Consider the following 19,803-nt stretch of genomic DNA (forward strand, 5'->3'; position numbering starts at 1 on the left):
CACATTTAGGAAAAGATCATCATTTTTATATCATACTACTACAGTATTCTACCGTTCAAACTCTTTGAAGCAAAAGTTACTAAATAATATGTATTTCCCTTTCTCTTCTAACATATATACCTGTCCAAAAATTTAAATGCCTTCTAGCTTTTCATTTCACGCTGGATGAGGTAACAGAAGAGACTGATTGATATGAAAACTCTTGACTTCCAGAATTTGATAACACAAAATAATTTCAAGACTAAAAACCTCAAAATGTAGTGTTTTGACTAACTCAAAATAAAAGGGAATGTTGTTGGCTCTTTTGGTTTTTTTTTTTTTTTTTTTTTTTTTTTGGTTCCTTTGCAGAATATTTCAAAGTTTTCAAGCCTTACTCCAATTTGGAATGAAACCAAATCCTAAAATATAAAAAAAACTTCCAGAAAGCTGAAGTTTTACTCTGTGCATAGATCTTAATAAAATCATCTCTTCTAGGCTACATTCAACTGAGAAGAGAGACACTCAGCAGAATTCAGTCACTTACACCATGGCTAAGAGCACTAGAATGAAGGAAGATCTTTCTACCTTTTTGTATATTTGGCCATATCCCAAGGAATATATATAATTGCATGCTCCGGGGGTAAAAACTGGTTGAGGTATGTCACAGCAGCAACAAGTTCTTCACTAAGAATCCTTTCATGCTTTCTTTTTTCACGTTCCTTTAACAAAAAGAAAAGCATATTAATGTTAGTATTTTTATTAATATGTGTATGTAGCTTGCATTCTATATATACATACACATATATATGTGCATGTACATATTATAGATAGAAACAGACTCTTTACCACAAACGCTTTAACCTAGACTTCAGCGTTTTCTGTTTCATACAGATGATGTAGAAACAATGGATAAACAAAACTAACCATTTATGTTCAAACAATGCACAAAAACTTCAGAAAATTCAGGAAGACTTTCCCTTGGTTGAAGAGGATTGGGTTAGATAGCATTTAAGCAAAACTGGCACCCACCAATCTATAGGCCCCAGAGGGATGCACCCATGAGTACTGAGGGAGCCAGTGGGTATTGTTGCTAGGCTGCTGTCCATGACCTTTGGAAGGTCCTGGAGAAAAGAAGAGGTGCCTGAGGACTGGAAGAAAGCCAGTGTCACTCCTGTCTTCAACAAGGGCAAGAAGGAGGACCCAGGAAATTACAGTCAGTCAGCTTCACCTCCATCCCTGGAAAGGTGATGGAACAACTCGTTCTGGATGTCATCTCCAAGTATATGGAGGAAAAGAGGGTGATCAGGAGTAGTCAGCAAGGATTCACCGGGGCAGATCATGCTTAACCAAGGCCAGGTATCCTGGGGTGCATTGGGAAGAGTGTTGCCAGCAGGTTGAGGGAGGTGATCCTGCCCCTCTACTCAGCTCTGGGGAGGCCTCATCTGGAGGACTGTATCCAGTTGTGGGCTCCCCACTACAAGAGACATATGGAGCTACCGGAGAGAGTCCATTGTAGGGCTACAAAGATGATCAGAGGGCTGGAGCATCTGCCCTGTGAGGAACGGCTGTGAGAGCTGGGCCTCTGCAGCCTGGGGAAGAGAAGACTGGGGGGGGATCTTATCAATGTGTTCAAGTACCTAAAGGGCGGGTGTCAAGGAGATGGGGATAAATTCTTTTCAGTTGTCCCATGTGACAGGACAAGAGGCAATGGGCAGAAATTGAAGCACATGAAGTTCTGCCTGAAGGTGAGGGGGAATTTCTTCCCTGTGAGAGTGACGAAGCACTGGCACAGGCTGCCCAGAGAGGTTGAATATCGCCAGAGAAGGAGACTCCACAAAGCCCGCCTGGATGTAATCCTGCCTGACATTCTCTAGGTGACCCTTCTGAAGCAGGGGGGGGTTGGACTAGATGATCTCCAGAGGTCCCTTCCAACCTCAACCATTCTGTGATTCTGAAAATTCAGCAGTTGAATTTGAGAAGTACTATCAGGTTTGTATTAATAATACTTTGTTAAGCAAAATGTTTAATGAGAAATATCACAGAGATACTATATACCAGGAACAAAAACGCTTTACATTTAAGGCGGGGGTGCATATTTTATGCATTTTTTTAACTGTGTTTAAAACATTACTTCACTTTTTTCCTAGGTATATTTTGGGGAGAACAACAAGGACTAAATATGAAAAAAACCAAAAAAAGCCTGAAAGATTCTTGGAGCTTCTAAACCAAACAGCTCTTTCATAAGCTTTTCCCAGGCTCGAATTCCTTAGATTGGAAAAGCCTGAGAAGATCTAGCAAGGATTTTGTCTTTTCATTAAAAAACAATATATGAACCATGTATGTTGTATGACATAGCAGCATGGCATACCTGCTATAAATCAGACTTATATCCCTTTGTGTATTAGTGTATTCTCAATCTATGCACAGCTCTGGCTCAAGCATTTTAGAGCAAACTGTTACTTTTTCAAAACGGAGCAAAAACTGAGCATGAGCAGTTTTGCTTCATTTCAAATGTATATTTTGGTGTTTTAGCCATGCTAACAGAAATTTAAAATGCAGTAGGCACTTCTGTAAGCACTTTTGCAAAACTAGTCCAATTACATCAAAAATAAGAGAAAAACCTAAACATTTTAGGTGTTTAACAATTGATTTCTAATAATGAAAGTCATCTGTCCCCACTGCGCATAAGCATCTGTTGAAGAATGGAACCCTCCAAGAAGAAAAGCAGCAAAAAGAAATGAAAGTATCAAGATGGGGGAAACAGACAGAAGAGAAAGACCTGCAGAAAGGATGACATCCCATTAACTCTTGCAGTACAGGGACATAGATCCAAGTAAATTTTTCTCCAATACTAATGGAAAATAGGGAACAGCAGCAGCGTGAGGATTTTAAAAAAATTAGAATTATACTCCCATTCTATGAATATACCATATGTTGAGGTACTTCATATATTAATATGGCTTTTCTCTCAACTTGATTCAAACTAAAACCTATACCGAGGCTATATTATAAAAACTGTTTCAAAATTGCATAAAATCAGCCATGAATGAACAAAAGGAAATCTAATCTGTTTGTTACTAGTTACCAAGTTTGTAGGATACAAAAGTAAAGTAGGATATGGATTTGTGTTTCACCAGCCTTTAAGAAATCAAATAATAAAAGTATTGGAGATAGAAATACCTAGCATTTTTGTAAAAGCAACAGCAACATGCAAACACTTTTTTTTTTTTTTTTTTGAAGTGGTACATGAAGTGATAAAGGAACATTAATTTTAGCATCCTAATATTAAGCATCTATAGAGAGGGAGAGAAAGAGATGTATTTTCAGCCACTGCATAAAAAGACCTATGAATAAAGCATATAATGATTCACGTGTCAAGCTCATGTGAGCCTAGACTCACACTAACAATGGCTTTTGAAAGCTAGGACTGTAAGTAAGAGAAAAAAAGTCATTTTCTTGTCAACAAATGCTATCTGAAGTTGATTCCACTGACTCTTGCACAGTCTTAAAAGCAGTCCCAAACAGAAGAGATTCTAGAAATAGAAAATAGGTTATATTTGCCATTTATTAAAAATTAGTTTTTAAAGTCTTCCTTTTTATTTTTCCCTATTTTTTATACTAGGAACTGATCCTACATGCACATTAAAGGTCCTTTTTTCAACTGAATACAACTCTACAACATGATAAACAAAATGATAAATATTTTTTAAAAGACTAAAAAGAAATACAAAATACAATTCAAGGCAAAACAAATTATATTAAACTCAAATGTCGAAACAGTTCATTAAAAAAAAACCCTGCAATAAGATATAATTTCCGACTATCAGAAAAATTACCAAAACAAATAGAAACTTCAGAATGAAAAAGAAACCAGGTAACTTGCATCTGGTCTATTACAGCAGCCCACATAAACTGTTTTCTCTTTAAATATCATTTTATATGATACAAGGCAGAAATCATGTTAACCTGTTATTCTCTCATGACAATATTCAGGGGTTTTTTGTTTGTTTGTTTGTTTGTTTTTTGTTTTTTTTACAGGTTTTATCCAAGACAGGGTAGACTCCAAGGGACTGGAGTCCTTTCTTCCTGTCCCATTAGCATTGGCCCGTACCCCAGTACCCTCTGCCATCACAAGGTCAAACCTGCCTGGCTGAGACGCTACCACATAAAATGACTGGATTGGAACAGGGGGGAAAAAGAAAAAAAAAGGAAAAAGGAAAAACTAATCCCCAGCACAAAATGTAACACACAACAAGTACAGTACCACCCAAAACTGAGGCAGCAATGAAGTGGTTCCCCAACTAGTGCACTGCTGCTGCTACTGGCACTGCTCCTACCTAGCTCTAGAAGCTTCATTTTCCTCTTTCCCCATACATCTACAACTGTACCAGATGGAGTAAACAAAGGAAAGGCAAGTATTGACTATAATATTTCAAAGAGCAAAATCAGTCTTCTGTGTCTATAGCCATCTCTTTGCATAGAATCATATTATTTTAGCATGTTTTAGTGCTAAATTAAATTCAGTGGCAAGTTTATTTAGAGTTTCTCCCATCTGAGCGGTAACAGCAAGAGCCTGAAAACAACAGTGAAGTGTTATTGTAATAAATCTATAAAAACTGGCAACTGTTCTTTTCTGTAGTGCTGTCATGGAAGCAGCTACAAGGTTATGTATATATGGATAGGATAAGATTTATTAGATTACAAATGGCAGATTTTCTTCCTGTGAGCTCAGAGCACAATCTAAAATACAGAGATTCTACAGAAATGAGTATTATATTTAAAATTAGAAAACACATAGAATGTATTCAAAATACTATACCTTCACAAGATTCAAAATAATAATGGGAGAACCAAATCGCTGAAGCATTTGGTCAAAGTGAAGAGCAGCAACATGTGCAAAAGGATCTGCCTGGTCCACTGCAACAAATGCATTAAAATATTCAAAAATATGTTAAGAGAATTGAATCTCAGAATCACTTAAATCATTGTCCTTTAAAGTACTATTCGCAAATATTTACTAATTCTCTGATAATAATGATTATATACACTCTTCTTTTCATACAAAGCTGCTTGAAAAAACACTTTCCCTTTTCAATAATTAAGAAGAGCAAGAAGATATCCTTCTGCTTTGTGAAGCTGCTAGTAACAAAATGTACTTGCACCTAAACAAATGTTAGGAACATTGTTCTGCTCCACATGTACAATGTATTTACTTACTTAAATTTTTAGATGAATTTTAAAAAAATATTCTGGGGATTAGCAGTGCTTAATTTTGTTGAAGGTTTTGTTTCATTTTATCATATCATTCCTGTTTTAATTCTAATCTGGGGTGGAATTTAGCCAGAACTGTTACAAATCACATATCGGTAACAAATACACATGCCTCAAATATTGAGGACGCAATTCATGGATCACTCTGGTCCCACTAAATTTAGTGGGGCCATTTTCCACCAGTTTCAGTAAGTTCAAAATTGTATTCACAACACATTCAGACAAAGAAAAGTAACTCTACTCAAGACAAATGTACAAAGAAATAAGACACTTTCAAACAAGTTTTTCATATTCCATTGTTGAATATGAAGACTTTTTTCTAGTAAGTCTAATATGGAGACTTTTTTCCTATTCAATTTCATCAAATGCAGCTGTTTGTACAGTTAAATGCTTATATGCCAGCATGATTATTATAAAGAACACTGGCTTACCTTAAATTATAGCTTCCCAAAGAACAAACACATAGACAATTCTTTCAATTTCTCAAGTTAAATCTTCACTTATTCTCTCAGATTTGCCACTGGAATACAGTGCTATTCGTACAGAAAGAATCACTTGTACGTACGTGTTATGGGTGGCTTAGGCATCATAGTTGAAATATCTTGAGACCAGTACAAGGGGACAGATCCTCGAACTTGAACATAGGAAGAATAGCTCCCCGCAGAAAATGACATAACTGAAGCATCACACAGTATTTGTTCAGTTTCTACTTCATTAGCAACATCCCCCTGAAACAGTCAGACATACATCTATGATGCAGAGCTGCATGCACTATACAGAACTAATTGTCACAAACAACCAGGGTACAACGAACCTGTCAGATACCAAACCACAGAAGTGACACCACCACTGACGGTTAAATTCCACTTCTCCCTAACTCCATTTTTTTTCTTCTCTACTTAAAAAAATTGTATCATTATTTCTTAGTGCAACAGAAGAACTGCCAGTTAACTTACTAACTTAAGAACAGCTTTATTATCCCATTTCAAATTTTAGTGATAGTTGTGATGCGATAGTTTAGTGATAGATGTGATGATAGTTTAAAGCCTTAAAACCCCTCTAAAACGTTTCACTTCATTGCTCAGTCAGGCTCAAGCTTTCATATGCTTTGAAGAAAGCAAAAGGAAACAATACCCTCAATGAAATCACTCCTTGTTTACCTCACAGTTTGCCCCTCGTTTCAGAAAACGTGTTCCAGCAAATTTGCTTGATCTTCTGGCTATCAAAGTGACATATATTGGGCGACCATAAATCAACAGTTCTTGAAAAAGAAGTTAAGGTTTACACATCCTATGCAATTTTTCTTTCACTTACTTTACTTTTCTTTTAGAGTTAGGAGAGCGCAATAATCATTTCTAAAGAGCTTTGAATATGGAATCTACATTACAATGTATCAACCACTTTTCACAACACAAGGAAGAGAAATATTTCAATTTTTTAGGGTGAAAAGGAGTTGAAGTTGGTACAAGATTCACCCAAGGCCAAAAATACTGCTTTTTTAAATACCGTGATTAAAACTTGGGAACTTCTATTTGCAGATCAGTTATGTTAGATATCCTGTAACTATTTGTCTGGAAAACACAGATGAGTTGCAACTACTTAAGTAGCAACAACAACCGAAAGACAAACTCTTACCGAGGCAGTGGGTGCTTTCAAGATATTTATTGTTTATTAAAACTAAAAAGATAAAATCAGATTGTCTAGTGTGGCTTTGCCACTTTGTACAGTTTTCTTAGCATAAGGGAGGCATAAGAAAGTGGGAAGGAGTCATCCTTTCATCACAAACCTAATGCAAAGACTATTAGAGTCATTTTAAAAAGCATATGCAAGCATAACACTGATGGTCAGATTCGTAGCTACCACCAAACAGCAATACACAAAAAAGCGAGACTTAACTTTCTGCCTGGAATCAAACCAATGCCCAGCAACTTTGCAATCATGGAAAAATAAAACTAAAACAATACCAACCCCTAACCTTAAATTCATAATTTTATTTCCTTCCACAGTTTTTTTGGTGACAGGCCTTTGAATTAACATGACATTGTTGACTATTAAAATACAGTGACTCTGTAATAAATGAGATTAACTAAGATGTGCAGATGGCATTTTTTTGTAATGAGATATGTATTTGGGTCTTTTCTCCTAGTACTACAATGTATATAGACCTATTTTAAGTAACACATGCTTGGAAAAAAAAAATGCATGTGTTCTAATATTTTCTTAACACTCCTCCCACGAAAATCATGAAGTTTCACCATCATTTTCAACAGAAAGCGTAAAGGCAAGGATTTCTGAAAATTTTCGTTACAATTTTTACAACAGTAAAAGGATACTTGATTGCCCACAGAAGCCATGAATAATATACAGCAGCCAATCGCGGTGAACTGTATTTCTTACTACCTCCAGAAGCTTGGCATTCCACACATACTTTTCATAAGGCTTACTGCAAATTCCAAATATACCTAGGAATTTGTTACAATAAAAATGCATTTTAAAAATTGTTACAATAAAAATGCAATTTAAAAACATTCTGAACTGTACTGGATTGTTCTTAAACTCCGGTCATCTGACCTTAGTTTTGATTTCCTTTGGCTTCAACTCAGCATATCATTTACCCACATCCCTGAAGTCTGCCAAACACAGGTAACTTCAAGCACATGCTACAGATCAGCATTTACGGAGTTTTATAATTTTTTACAATTGCTAGTCACTGGAGTATTTGTGTACCTTTAATGTAAGGTCATAGCAGATTTTGCAGAAGTTTCTCCTACTACCAGCATTGAAGAGACCTCTACATGGGAATAGCAATAAGATTTGATAATACAGAAAAGAATTCAAGTTGTGAATCCCAACTAAGGGAAAAATACCCTCAAAGGAAGACTTCACAAAGCTTTTTAACTCTACATCAGTTCTGAATTTAACTAGATATTCTACTGAAGATCATGTAGTTTTTATAGCAGTAAATATGTCAATCAGAGCAACTAGATGTTCTGCTGAGAGCGAAAAATGAATTCTCCTAAAAGACTGAAGATGAAAATGCACCTGTTGAACAAACTGCTGCTATCCAAGCTTACCAACAGCCCAGACAAAATCAAGATTTTGTAACCACTGCGGTGAGAGACTGTATACTTTCATTGGAACTTGGCCACAATAGCTTCATGAGCAATTTGTCCTCATTCTCATTTCCAGTAGCATTACTTTAATGCATTAAGTTCAATCTGATTGTTCTTCAATGATGGACAGCTATTTTTTGCCCATATTCTTACCTATGAACAGATACGATGCCACTATCAGCCAGTAACACAGTTGTGTACGCTGTCAGCACACCGCTGATGGGTCAAGACTATGGCATTTTTATCTCCCAAAGTCTTCATAAGGACACCAAAGAGAAGATGCTATCATACAGATCTGAAGGATCTCACAGGTGAAAGCCTTTGCAGAGGGAGGATTATTGCCCCCTCCACTCCTTATAGTCATTTCTGGCATTGTAGTATTTGGCAATCTATTCTTGATATAATATATGACCATGTTAGTAAAATCTTTTTGCTTTGGGTAGAGTTTTTGTTTTCTTTCTTTTAAAAGAAAAGATATGACTTGACTACCTTTCATTTTTTTTCATCAGATTCAGGGCATAGTACACACAGTATTTCTTAGAGGTTTTTAAAAGATGGTAAGATAGATATATACAACTACGTAATGTAGTAAGTTCTAGTGCCAAAGGTGACTAGTTAACTTACCTAACATTCATTGTGATTCTCTGAGCTGCAGTCTGTGTAGGTCTATCCTAGATGTCCAAGTTTATCATGGATAAATTCGGGTGGGGGTTGCTCTAGGTATTTCTTTATTTTAACTAGGTGTTAGACTTAGAGCATCTCCTTTGGAGGTACAGAAGGCATGATCAATGTAACTCTTCCTCAGTGCCTTGGAAGACTCATATTGTTAGAAGTGATGGAAGGTGAGTCATGCAATTCACATTGAATATCTCAAAGAACCACAGCTAATGGAGGGCAAGTGTGTCTTCTGTATCATATTTCTGTGTGTATTATATTTTCTGTGTAACAGAGGTTACACAGTGGCTGACAAGAGCAGCAATGAACAGTCTGTTGAACCTCTATCTAACCAACACAAGCACAGATCAAAATATTTCATCTAAGCTTTTACATCAAGTTCATGATCAACAGTTAAACAAAATATTAACAGGCGTTCTCTATCCTGTTGTTCTGCCTATCTGTGACCAAAAAGTTTTGAAGCAAGTGGACATGTCTCCCAAACTTTAGTGGAACTTGCCTTGAAGGGCATGTGTTCCACAAGCAACAGTACTCTGTGATCCCCTTAAAGTTTCGGCAATGAGAGTTCATTTTCCATTATACTGGATTTGATCACGAATCTTTATCCTTCTTAGAGGATCTTGATCTGGTTAAAAGATGGTCGTACCTCTCCAGGAAGAAAAAAGGAAAGCAACAAATTGGGTAATATGCAATACTAAAACACCTCAGGTCAGAATTTGGCTTCATTGCCATTTTCTTCCTATGGTCAAGATGTTCACAACCTAGGCTCAAAGAGTCTGAAGTTTGTCAACTCTTTTGATAATACAAAGGTATACAGCGTACTCAATCCACAGAATTTAGAAGGATGACACTGCAAAGAACAGTCTCCAACTACAGTACCAAAAAGCCCACAAGGAACACAAAATGAGAAAATACCAAGTATGACCGTACAAAAGTTTAACTACTCTCCACAGTGAGCCCTAATGTCATGTATTAATCTCTTATGTCAGAAGCACAACAGAATTTAGGATTTTCAGTACAAGAAATCCTCCCAGGTCTTATATTATTCTCATCTGCACATATGAAACATTTTTCATTGTAAGGACTCTTTCTACTTTATTAAGGTATGTCTAAAACTTGCAGAAGTGATCAGGTCACATCAAGTCTTTGCTCTGGAAAATTTGTCCTGATATAAGAAGTTGTATCAGCACATACTAGCACATCTTCAGGAGACTAAGGATGAAAATCATCTCAGTCAGTTAGCACAAAGTTATGAGTGCCTTGTCCCATCTAATTTTTGATGATTTCCTGCACATGAATGGCAAAGACTATAGGAAACTGTTACCAATCAAGCAAGGAACAATCTGGCAGAGACTAAATCATGATTCCCTGGAACAATAATTCAGACACACAGAGACTAGGAATAATTTCCTTTCATTTTGGATGCTTACAATATCTGTATCTAAACTATGAGTCCACACTACCTTAAAAATCAATGAATAGGAACAGGCAATTCTAGAATGCAATTTATCTGACCTGTTTTACAGACATAATCAAAGATAAGGTTATTCATAACCTCTGCCACTGACCAGCAGAGGCCACAGATGACTAACACAACTGTAAGTAACAATACTGTAAATGAACAAATGAGTATTGTATCCCACAGAAAACATCTGTTTACAGAAGATGAGGAGGGAAAATCTATGACAAGAGAGTAGAAATTCATCCTAGTTTTACACAGATGACTTCATGATTATGGTTGATTTCAGAACCTGGCTGCGTCATAACTCACATCTGAAGAAACTTTCCTTCCTATGGCAAAATGTATATCTCCTTAAAAAAGTTAAAATTCATCTGCTCAGAGAGAATTCTTTGTGGAAGGGAAGAAAGTGAAAGAAGAAGCAGGAACTGAAAGCAGTAGCTGAAGACTGCAGAATAAATTACCTTATAAAGTGCAGAATATCTTGCATACTTCAATACCTTCTACATGTAGTACAAAGAACACTCCTGATCTTGCTTTCTTGGCACAAGTTGCCATACACTTATTGTCTTTGAGGGGGAAAAAACGATGAAGAGAAATTCCTACAGACATAATATTCTAAGCACACCCTATATTTTTTTGGAGAAATGGAGAGGACAGAAAATGTACTATTGAAATTTACTGACATGCTATGCAGGATGGAACACTATTTTTTTTGTGCGAGTTGGTGACCAGTGTCAGAGCAACCTCTTCGTATCAACCCAGAAAGATGCAGAGGAGGAGGAGAACAAGAGTATATTGGCCCCTCTAAGCAGGTTTCCTGGTACTGATACGGACCTTAATCATCCTGGGCTCTCTGTACTGCATCTACAACTTCCCTCTGGCATTTGGGGGTAGAGAGAAGAGCATTTCCTTTTTCTCATCTGCAGTGGTGTCAGAATACACTGCAATGAGGGCTACGAGCTCAGCAGAAATAACAGAAGGTGGCATTTCTTCACATGTCCACTAGAGCTGGGCAATGTCGTACTACTAGGCAGGGACAGCTACCTACCGTTTCTCTTACAGAGGAAAATCTAGCATTACAGCGTGGCTTATCAGTACTGCAGCCAGTGACAGAAGTCTGCCTGATAGGTCAAATGGAATTAGTGTATGAATCAAATACAAGTCAGGCCGGTAATGTCACGCTAAAATGATGAGCAAGAATTGAGAATAAGCACTTATTTAATGACTTCTTTGTGCAGCTGAGCACAAGGCAGCAAAGAATACATGCCTGGCTCTGGTTAGTCTAATAAATCTGGTCTCCTATTAATGAAGATTAGGTGTATTGGCAAAGATTCACATCGAAGTCCTTGGAAAAGTCAAGACATAATCTAACAAAGTGTCTCATTGGTGGTGAATGAACATTCAAACTTAGATTTAAAAGACGCTGTGTTCTATACCGTCATAAGAAGATTAATTGTATCTCCATAGCTGCTTGAGATCACTTTTACATCAATGTACTCATTAAGTATGAATCACAGGTAACACTTATTTCAGATATTATATAATGAAACATGAGAAAAATTGGTATCACATAAACAACACCAAACATTCAAAAAATTACATTGCAATTTTTGTTGATAGCACATTTAGATATTCGGTACAAATCACAGAGCAGTAAAACCTAAAAACATCCACCCCAACAGCATGGAATACAACCTGAAGTGTTTTGGAGGGAGCTTCTTTTTGGAAGGGAAAAGTTTGGAAGGGCAAAGAGAACAGTTTTGGTCATCTTTACAATCTTCTGAGTATGTGAGATGCAAAGTGAGAGGCTGTATTTTTCAACTGAAATCAGTAATTTTTCTTAGCCTTCCTGACAGTACGTACTACATAAAGTTAATGCTAACTTCATACATTTCCTTTGTTGTCAATATTTTCCAGCATGAAACAAAATAAGATTTATTGGTAGTAGTAATCCAGTTATTGCTTCCACTTTTGTTTGTAATTAATTCCTACTGGGATTCTTACAAGTCAGTTGTAAGTTGTCAGTTGTAATTGCTGAAAAATGACAGCATGCTCAATTATCTCCCTGAGTTGCAATGTAAACTACCAAAACAATGGTTAATCATCTCTAGCAATTGCATTGTTCACATTCAAATATCTGTAATTGGTGCTTTATGTAATCTTTTATTAACTCATGACCACTATAAGGTTACTGATCAATACAGAATAGCTGAATGTTTTTCAAAAGAAAACTGAAGTGAAATACATTCCAAATGTATTCACAACCAACCACATTAATTTAGATAATCTACTTACCGCTTCCACCCTGTGTTGGAAGTCCCTCATCTTCAAATATATCAAAACTCTCTTGCCGAGCCTGAGTTGTTTCACTTTTTAGTATCTCAAGGGGCATTCTCAGAACAGTAAGATTATACTGAAGGGAGTGGGACAGATCATAGCTGTAACTGATATAAAGTTCACATTTACTAATAATTGTAGAAGCACAGGCTTTTTCTGCAAGCCCTTACTCTCCACTTGTACTTATACTTAACACAGACAGTACTCTTCTATCCACAAAGAAAAATGACATTACACAAATGATGATTCTGTACTAGCAAATGATACAGATGACTTACAGAAGAAGCTTTATAAACTCATAAACTGTCTATAATATAATAGCTGAAACTTTATTTATATTCCTATTAAAAATGAAGACTGAACATACTTTTTGAACAAAGATCATCTACAAGCTTAATTCACTATGCCCCAAGAAGTAGTCTTGAAAATAAAAAATAGCTATTCTGGCAGAGATGTGCACATACATAAACAATCTTACTTTTCTGAGAATTCTGCACTACTCTCTATTACCTCAACTCAAAACAGCCAGAGATTGTATCTGTTCTCAGATTTGTGATTGCAGCAGAAATAAATCCTAAAATAGCAGCTGCTGAATAAGCAAAAGCTTTTTATTAGTTCTGTAACAGTAACACACTCTGTATCTCGTCTCTCGTACTGACAGTACTCTATGCTAATTGCTAAATTCCCTAGGTCACTAAGATTCACTTCTTATAGGAGAAATCAAAGGTACACAACACTTAGTCAGAAATACAAATAAATTTTCATTTTAGCCTAAGTGATTTAGCCTCAGTGATTACTGATCCTCCAGTAAGTTTAGATACTCATTAACGATTAAAAACATATACATATATGCATTAACATTGGACATTTAGATTTATGGTTGCTGACAGTGAAGTCTAGCTCATGTATTCACTATATTTCCATTATAAGCACCTGATACACTTATCCGTTTGTAAGAAACTTTTGAAAGAAACTTGTTTACAAAGATTTGTTCAGACTGTTCCTCAAGTCTACCCTTAGAACAAATGTTTTCTTATAATTTTTCTTATAATGCCAGTCAGGATTTCTATGAAAACTATACAGAAAAAAAAAACTGCTGTGACTTCAGCCATGGTAATTTAAATTACACTCATAAGTGTAAGAATGTTATAGAACCTTCTTTCTTTTAAGTATGACCAAGAAAAAGGTATACACTTGTCACCTTCTAGCAGAAACTAGAAGAGAACCTGGATACTTGGTTGTATAATGTTTTGCTGCTTTGTCTTTTGAGCTTTAACTAACGGAAACACTAATTTCAGTGTCTGTTCTCTCCCCTGTCACTAACATTCTTATAGCTTAACTTTGTATCTTGAAGACTTAATTTCTAATTAATTTGTTGATGCAGGAAGCAGGTTCAAAAAATAAAAAAGAATGGACAAGTAGTGCGATCATATACATCTTATTTCCTTAGAATACCAAACTAAAGACGTTGGCTATCAAAATCCAAAAGCAGAATCTTCCAGGAAGTGTAAGTGTACACATTTTAAAAGGACTCATTAATACTTACCTAAAATAGAAGTTGCTAGAAAGGTCCACATTTTGAAAGATTCTCAGATACCTAATAAAATAATGCAGTTTAAAGAGAAAATTACTACCTTAAGCAGACAGATCCCAAGAAGTCATTCAGAAGACCTCAGGAAGTAAACTATGTATAAAATAGTGATTCTTGTTATAACCTCTCTGGCTATCTTACTCTAATTAAATGCTTTGATAGTCAGGTAAATCCACTAAAATGTCAGCATCTGGATTAAATTAATCAAATAGCCTTTTTTTTTTACTCCAGTGTTTGATACTTGTGCATCAGTGATTTTTTTTTCAGGCAGCTGTATATACAGTTGTAGTTCTACTTTCCACATACGTGGGTTACATTCTTAAACAAGGAAACTCCCAACAGTATTACACAACATTTAAAGATTTTCACATAGCAAAAAATATCTACTTTAATCTGTCATACACTTACAAATTCCCACAAGAAACCATAACATTATGAAAGATAAAGTATCTAGTACCATAAATGTTTATATAATAGCTTAGGTAATATATTCTGTTGTATTCTAAGAGAAAAGACTGAGGTATTCTATCAGGCAAACCTTAATGTGGAAACTTCTTGAATTAGCCTGATTTGTTATCTGCCATGTACCACTGATAAAAACAATGTCTGACTGTATTGTACATTTTGTGCAAGATTCCCTGCTGATCAAAGGCTCAAAGTCCTTTCTTCAGAAAGGAGTCAGAGAAAGGCGGGGGAAAAAAAATAAATTTGACAAAACAAATCCACTGCATATCGGTAATTCTATCATATTTTATGTTTACTTTATCACTTCTTACACCACCACATTCACTGACAAGATTCTGATAGCACAGAATCACCAAATTAAATCATCTCTTTAGCACTTCCTGAAGGACACAAAAGATCTCATGTGAGAGTCACATAACACTAGAGTGAATGAAAAAAAAAAAAAACAGTATCCCAAACAGTTTAAACTAGTATTTGCATTATATTGCCCTTGTAAGTACAATATATTAAGTTGGATGCTTCCTGTTGCATATGTGCTAGGATGCAGCTCTGGCACATAAGTGATGTGGAGAGGTGGACAAAAGCTCTGAAAGACTGTAACAATTGTATTTACCCCCCAGGTTAGAGGCCACATAACTCGTGGCCCAAACCTCCATTTTGCTACACTAATTTATCAACTATTGTAAATGGCTTGAATGACAGGCCAACAGCAGGAAATCCATGAAAAATCTCTAGTTACAATTCCCCATTACTTAGAAAGTATTCAAAAAGCACACACCACCATTATTTACCTGGCTTCATCAGGATGAGTGACTCTTACAGAGTCATTTGGAATGTAGATCATATTTGTATCTTCTATTTTATATATTGCATGACCTCCAATATCTGCCATCTTTCTCCTTTTTGTTATTAACACAATATAGTAGCCTTCTAAAAACCTGACAAAACCTGTTAAAAACAGCATTAAAAATGCCATTAGGTGGACGTTTTATTTGATTTGATCATATCTATTTGTAGAAGACAATATCAGAACTATTCAAGACTTCACAGAATTTTTTGTTTGAATTCTTAATTTTCTATTTATAGTAGGCATATATGTGAAATATAGATACAGATACACAATCTCATATTCTTACAATTTGCCTGCAGTAAATGGTAATCAACAAAGCAAGTTCATAGTTTTTATTTTTTTCCTTCACTACGCACATCTTTTTGTATCAGGTTGCAGAGTTAAGAGATCGAAAATTCAGAATGAGCTGCCATCGTATCTTTTTAACCACCTCTGAATGCAAATTTGTTTTTAATAAAATACTGCTTTATTATTGTCTGCACCAAGTTTTAACAACTAATAAATCACATGAAATAGGCTCTTAAGTTAGCTGCTTTGAGGGGTTGCTAGTGGTAATGAGCCTGAAACTCAATCACTAATACAGTCACACTGTCAACAAATATTAATTGAAAAATATCACAATTCACATTTTTAACTTGCATTTGTATTCAGCTCTTTCAGCTTTGTATTATAACATAAATAAGAAGGAAGAGTAAAGGATATTCATTTTCCTCCTTGTCACTGCTGAAGGCTGCAGTACGATCGAATGAACAGCAATTTTCTTCTTCTGCCTTATTAGCCCCCCTTGGAAAAACTCTCTCACCTCCACAAGGGAGGAAACCATGCTGACAATAAGAAACAAAGTCTTCTGTTTGAAGCAGCTAGGTTATTGAATTTCAGCTGTTAAATAGCAGTCAAACTTCTTCCTATATCCTCTAGGTTCTGAAAGAACTTAAGTGAATACTCTCTATCCGTGAATTTCACCAAATATTACCATCCTAAAGTTCGATCAGGAACTCAACTTTTCCCCTTCGTGCGGTTCACTCCATTCAAAAGCAGTTTCTACTTTTAAATACTATGCAGTGAACCAGAACTTAGATCATCAGTGCCTTCATCCTGGGACGAACCAGCATTGATATCCTAGTCACTTATACTCATTCAAATATGAAAAAGAAATATTTAAATATTCCACTGCAAAAAGTTAACCAAAAAGAAAATTAATCATCTCTCCAAATAGTGTGCAACGAAGAAATACAGCCTAACAATGGACATGGACTGTGTTTTTCTTTTAAGCAAGAGTTTCGTGAGCTCTAGGATTCACAAGGCCTGTTTATGACATCTCTCCCTTAGAGACTAAGGATAGACTGGTTACAGTGCAACTCTCACCCCTGGCACCTATTTTCACAAAATATGAAAAAAACAATTATCTTTGAGACTGTAATTTCTCCAACATATTCAATAAAATAAATCACAGGCAGGCAAAGATACATAGCAAGCCTCATCTCCTTAACAAACAAAGATAAAAAACAAACAAGAGACTTACCTACTACACCAAAAGCAGAGACAGCTCGAGATAACCCAGAAGAACCCTTCTGCCCGATCTTTGTTCTGTTCCCCAGATCTAAGCGGCCAAGAAGTTCCCTCACCTCTTGTTGTGTATACACATGCTTAAAAAAAAACAAAAAGAAAAGAAAGAAAAAAAAAGAAAGAAAAAAAAGAAAAAAAAAGAAAAAGTTGCTCAGTTTACAGCTTTGGTAAGTAAGTATTATTTCGTGTGAGGGAATGGTAGAATTTATTTAACATAGAATAAACTAAAATTCTGCTTTGCATCCTCCATCTCCGCTTTCAGTTCTACCAACACTCCTGTGTTTTATGCACAAAAGTTCTTAGTCATTGCAATAGACATGTATGTGTATGAAGTCAAACATGTCTAATTCTCAAGTTTTTAAACCATAAACTTCTTGGGAGAGAATATAGTTTTATTCTGTTCTGTACATTAAAAGTCTTGTTGCTGCTGCTGATTTTGCTTCAGGTATTATATATCAGAAACCTAAATATTTGGCTAAATAGTAATTAAGTTTATTTTGCATTTTGAACAACATAGCTGAACATAAGAAAATCATTAGGAGCATATAGACAATAACCTGAAGAATAGAGAAAATGTTCTTTAAAGTGCATATGCTGTTAGGAGATCTCATGGCCATCCTCATGCAATAATTAGTCATTACCATGGTAATAATGCATGCATCTGACATACAAGGAGTGACTAAGAGAGCTGGGTTGTTCACTCTTGAGAAGGTTCGGGGGAATCTCATCTGTGTGTTTAAATACCTGATGAGAGGGAGAAAAGAAAGTGGAGCCTTCTTGGTGGTACCCATTGAAAAAACAAGAGGCAACAGGCATGAGTTGAAAGACAAGAAACTCCATTTAAACATCAGAGAAATCTTTTTCACTGTATGCATGATCAAATACTAGAACAGGGTGCCCAGAATGGCTGTGGATTCTCCATCACTAGAGATATTCAAAACCCAACTAGACACAGCCCCAAGCAACTGCTCTTGTTGACTCTGCTCTGAGCAGGAGGCTGGACTAGACAACCTTCAAAAGTCCCTTCCAACCTCAAATGTTCTATGACTCTGTCACTCTGTGATATATCTTTGGTGAAGAGATAAAACATGCAGTATTTAAATTCAACCCTATATACACAGAATGATTTGGAATAAAGGAAAAAGTTCACAAATAGAGAGGTACTCACTTTATCATCAATTATAACCAAATCCTTTGGTTCGGTGCGATCTATTTTCAAAACACGATACTTGGTTTCTGCAGGATTACTTCCAACAAGAAAATATCGCTGATTAACCAAAAAAAAAAAAAAAAGAGAGAGAGAGAGAGAGAGAGTCAGAGAGTCAGAATATTATACAAGATAAAGAAACTGAAACACATTATAACAACACATCAGCAATGACACTTACATGCTTGCAGACTAGATCGATTTCAATTAACATCAAATGAGTTCCATGCAGACTGTAAATAAACTGATTTAGACATCAGAACCTTAGGTAGGTACATTTGTATACAATTCACCTTTACAATTTAAAGGACTTCATTCACTGTGTTGCACAATGTACAGGCAGGAAAATTTTTTAAATACAAGAAAGGGAGAAGAGAACTTGTAAAAAGATGAAAAAATAACTTACACCAGGCACTCTTCAAACACTTATCAGATGTTACTGCTTTCCTGTTGGCTATGCAGAATTTCAGTATATATCAGATACATTGTCTATTTGAAATTAGCAGTGTTTAATTTCTCCTGAGATTCAAAAATCTACAAAGTAACTTTAAGTTACAGATACATACTTTTATACAGTATAGCTTATAGCAGAGCAACTTAGTTTGAAGATAGAATTAAATGCAGAGAAAGAAACATGAACCTGTAGGGAACAAGTGTAACATGTTGCCTTGATAACCCTCCTATTTATCTTTCTATTGCCTTATTTTTAATGAAAGATATTGCTGCTGCAACCTATTTCCGGACTCTTAGTAATTTGGTAAGATGATCTAATCATCTTAGCCTAACTATGGACTGTGTCAAGAGGATGGGGCCAGACTTTTCAGTGGAGCCCAGCAACAAGATAAGAGGCAACAGGTACAAACTGAAACACAGGAAGTTCCCTCTGAACATATGAAAAAAATTTACTGTGAGGTCAACTGAGCACTGGTACAGGTTGCCCAGGGAAGCTGTGGAGTCTCCATTCTTCGAGATGTTCCAAAATCATCTGGACACAATCTTGGGCAACATGTTCTAGGTGACCCTGCTTGAGCAGGTGGATTGGGCCAGGTGATCTCTAGAGGTGCCTTCTGAACTCAATTATTCTGTAATTCTGTGATCCATGACAACAAAATGAATTCAATTCCTTATCATGCTTGCTACAATATACAAACCAAAAAGATAAAACTACCATTGCTATTTTGCAGTCCATTGCTAATTCTGCCACCTAAGCTTGCTTAGTTCATACTGAACAAAAAATGTCAAGTACTTCAGTACTGCAGCAATCATCCACATTTTTTTATTTGCAGT

General features: G+C 35.9%; 1 protein-coding gene across 4 annotated transcripts in view; it reads right to left on the reverse strand.

Moving 5' to 3' along the window:
- The window catches only part of FIG4 (FIG4 phosphoinositide 5-phosphatase), a 74,279-nt gene that overhangs the window by 44,837 nt on the left and 9,639 nt on the right, over positions 1 to 19,803 (reverse strand). For 3 of the 4 annotated variants that reach the window (XM_062572654.1, XM_062572653.1, XM_062572652.1), the window contains exons 2-11: positions 18,478 to 18,576; positions 17,266 to 17,389; positions 15,685 to 15,841; positions 14,384 to 14,434; positions 12,796 to 12,944; positions 7,584 to 7,712; positions 6,411 to 6,511; positions 5,816 to 5,978; positions 4,799 to 4,896; positions 565 to 698 (exon numbers count right to left, since the gene is read on the reverse strand). In XM_062572654.1, the coding sequence (XP_062428638.1) occupies positions 565 to 698; positions 4,799 to 4,896; positions 5,816 to 5,978; positions 6,411 to 6,511; positions 7,584 to 7,712; positions 12,796 to 12,944; positions 14,384 to 14,434; positions 15,685 to 15,841; positions 17,266 to 17,389; positions 18,478 to 18,576 (1,205 nt within the window). The remainder of the gene's footprint in view (positions 1 to 564; positions 699 to 4,798; positions 4,897 to 5,815; positions 5,979 to 6,410; positions 6,512 to 7,583; positions 7,713 to 12,795; positions 12,945 to 14,383; positions 14,435 to 15,684; positions 15,842 to 17,265; positions 17,390 to 18,477; positions 18,577 to 19,803) is intronic. The other variant, XM_062572655.1, reaches the window with a different exon arrangement.

Source organism: Rhea pennata, chromosome 3 (assembly GCF_028389875.1).
Source record: "Rhea pennata isolate bPtePen1 chromosome 3, bPtePen1.pri, whole genome shotgun sequence".
NCBI classification, from domain to species: domain Eukaryota; kingdom Metazoa; phylum Chordata; class Aves; order Rheiformes; family Rheidae; genus Rhea; species Rhea pennata.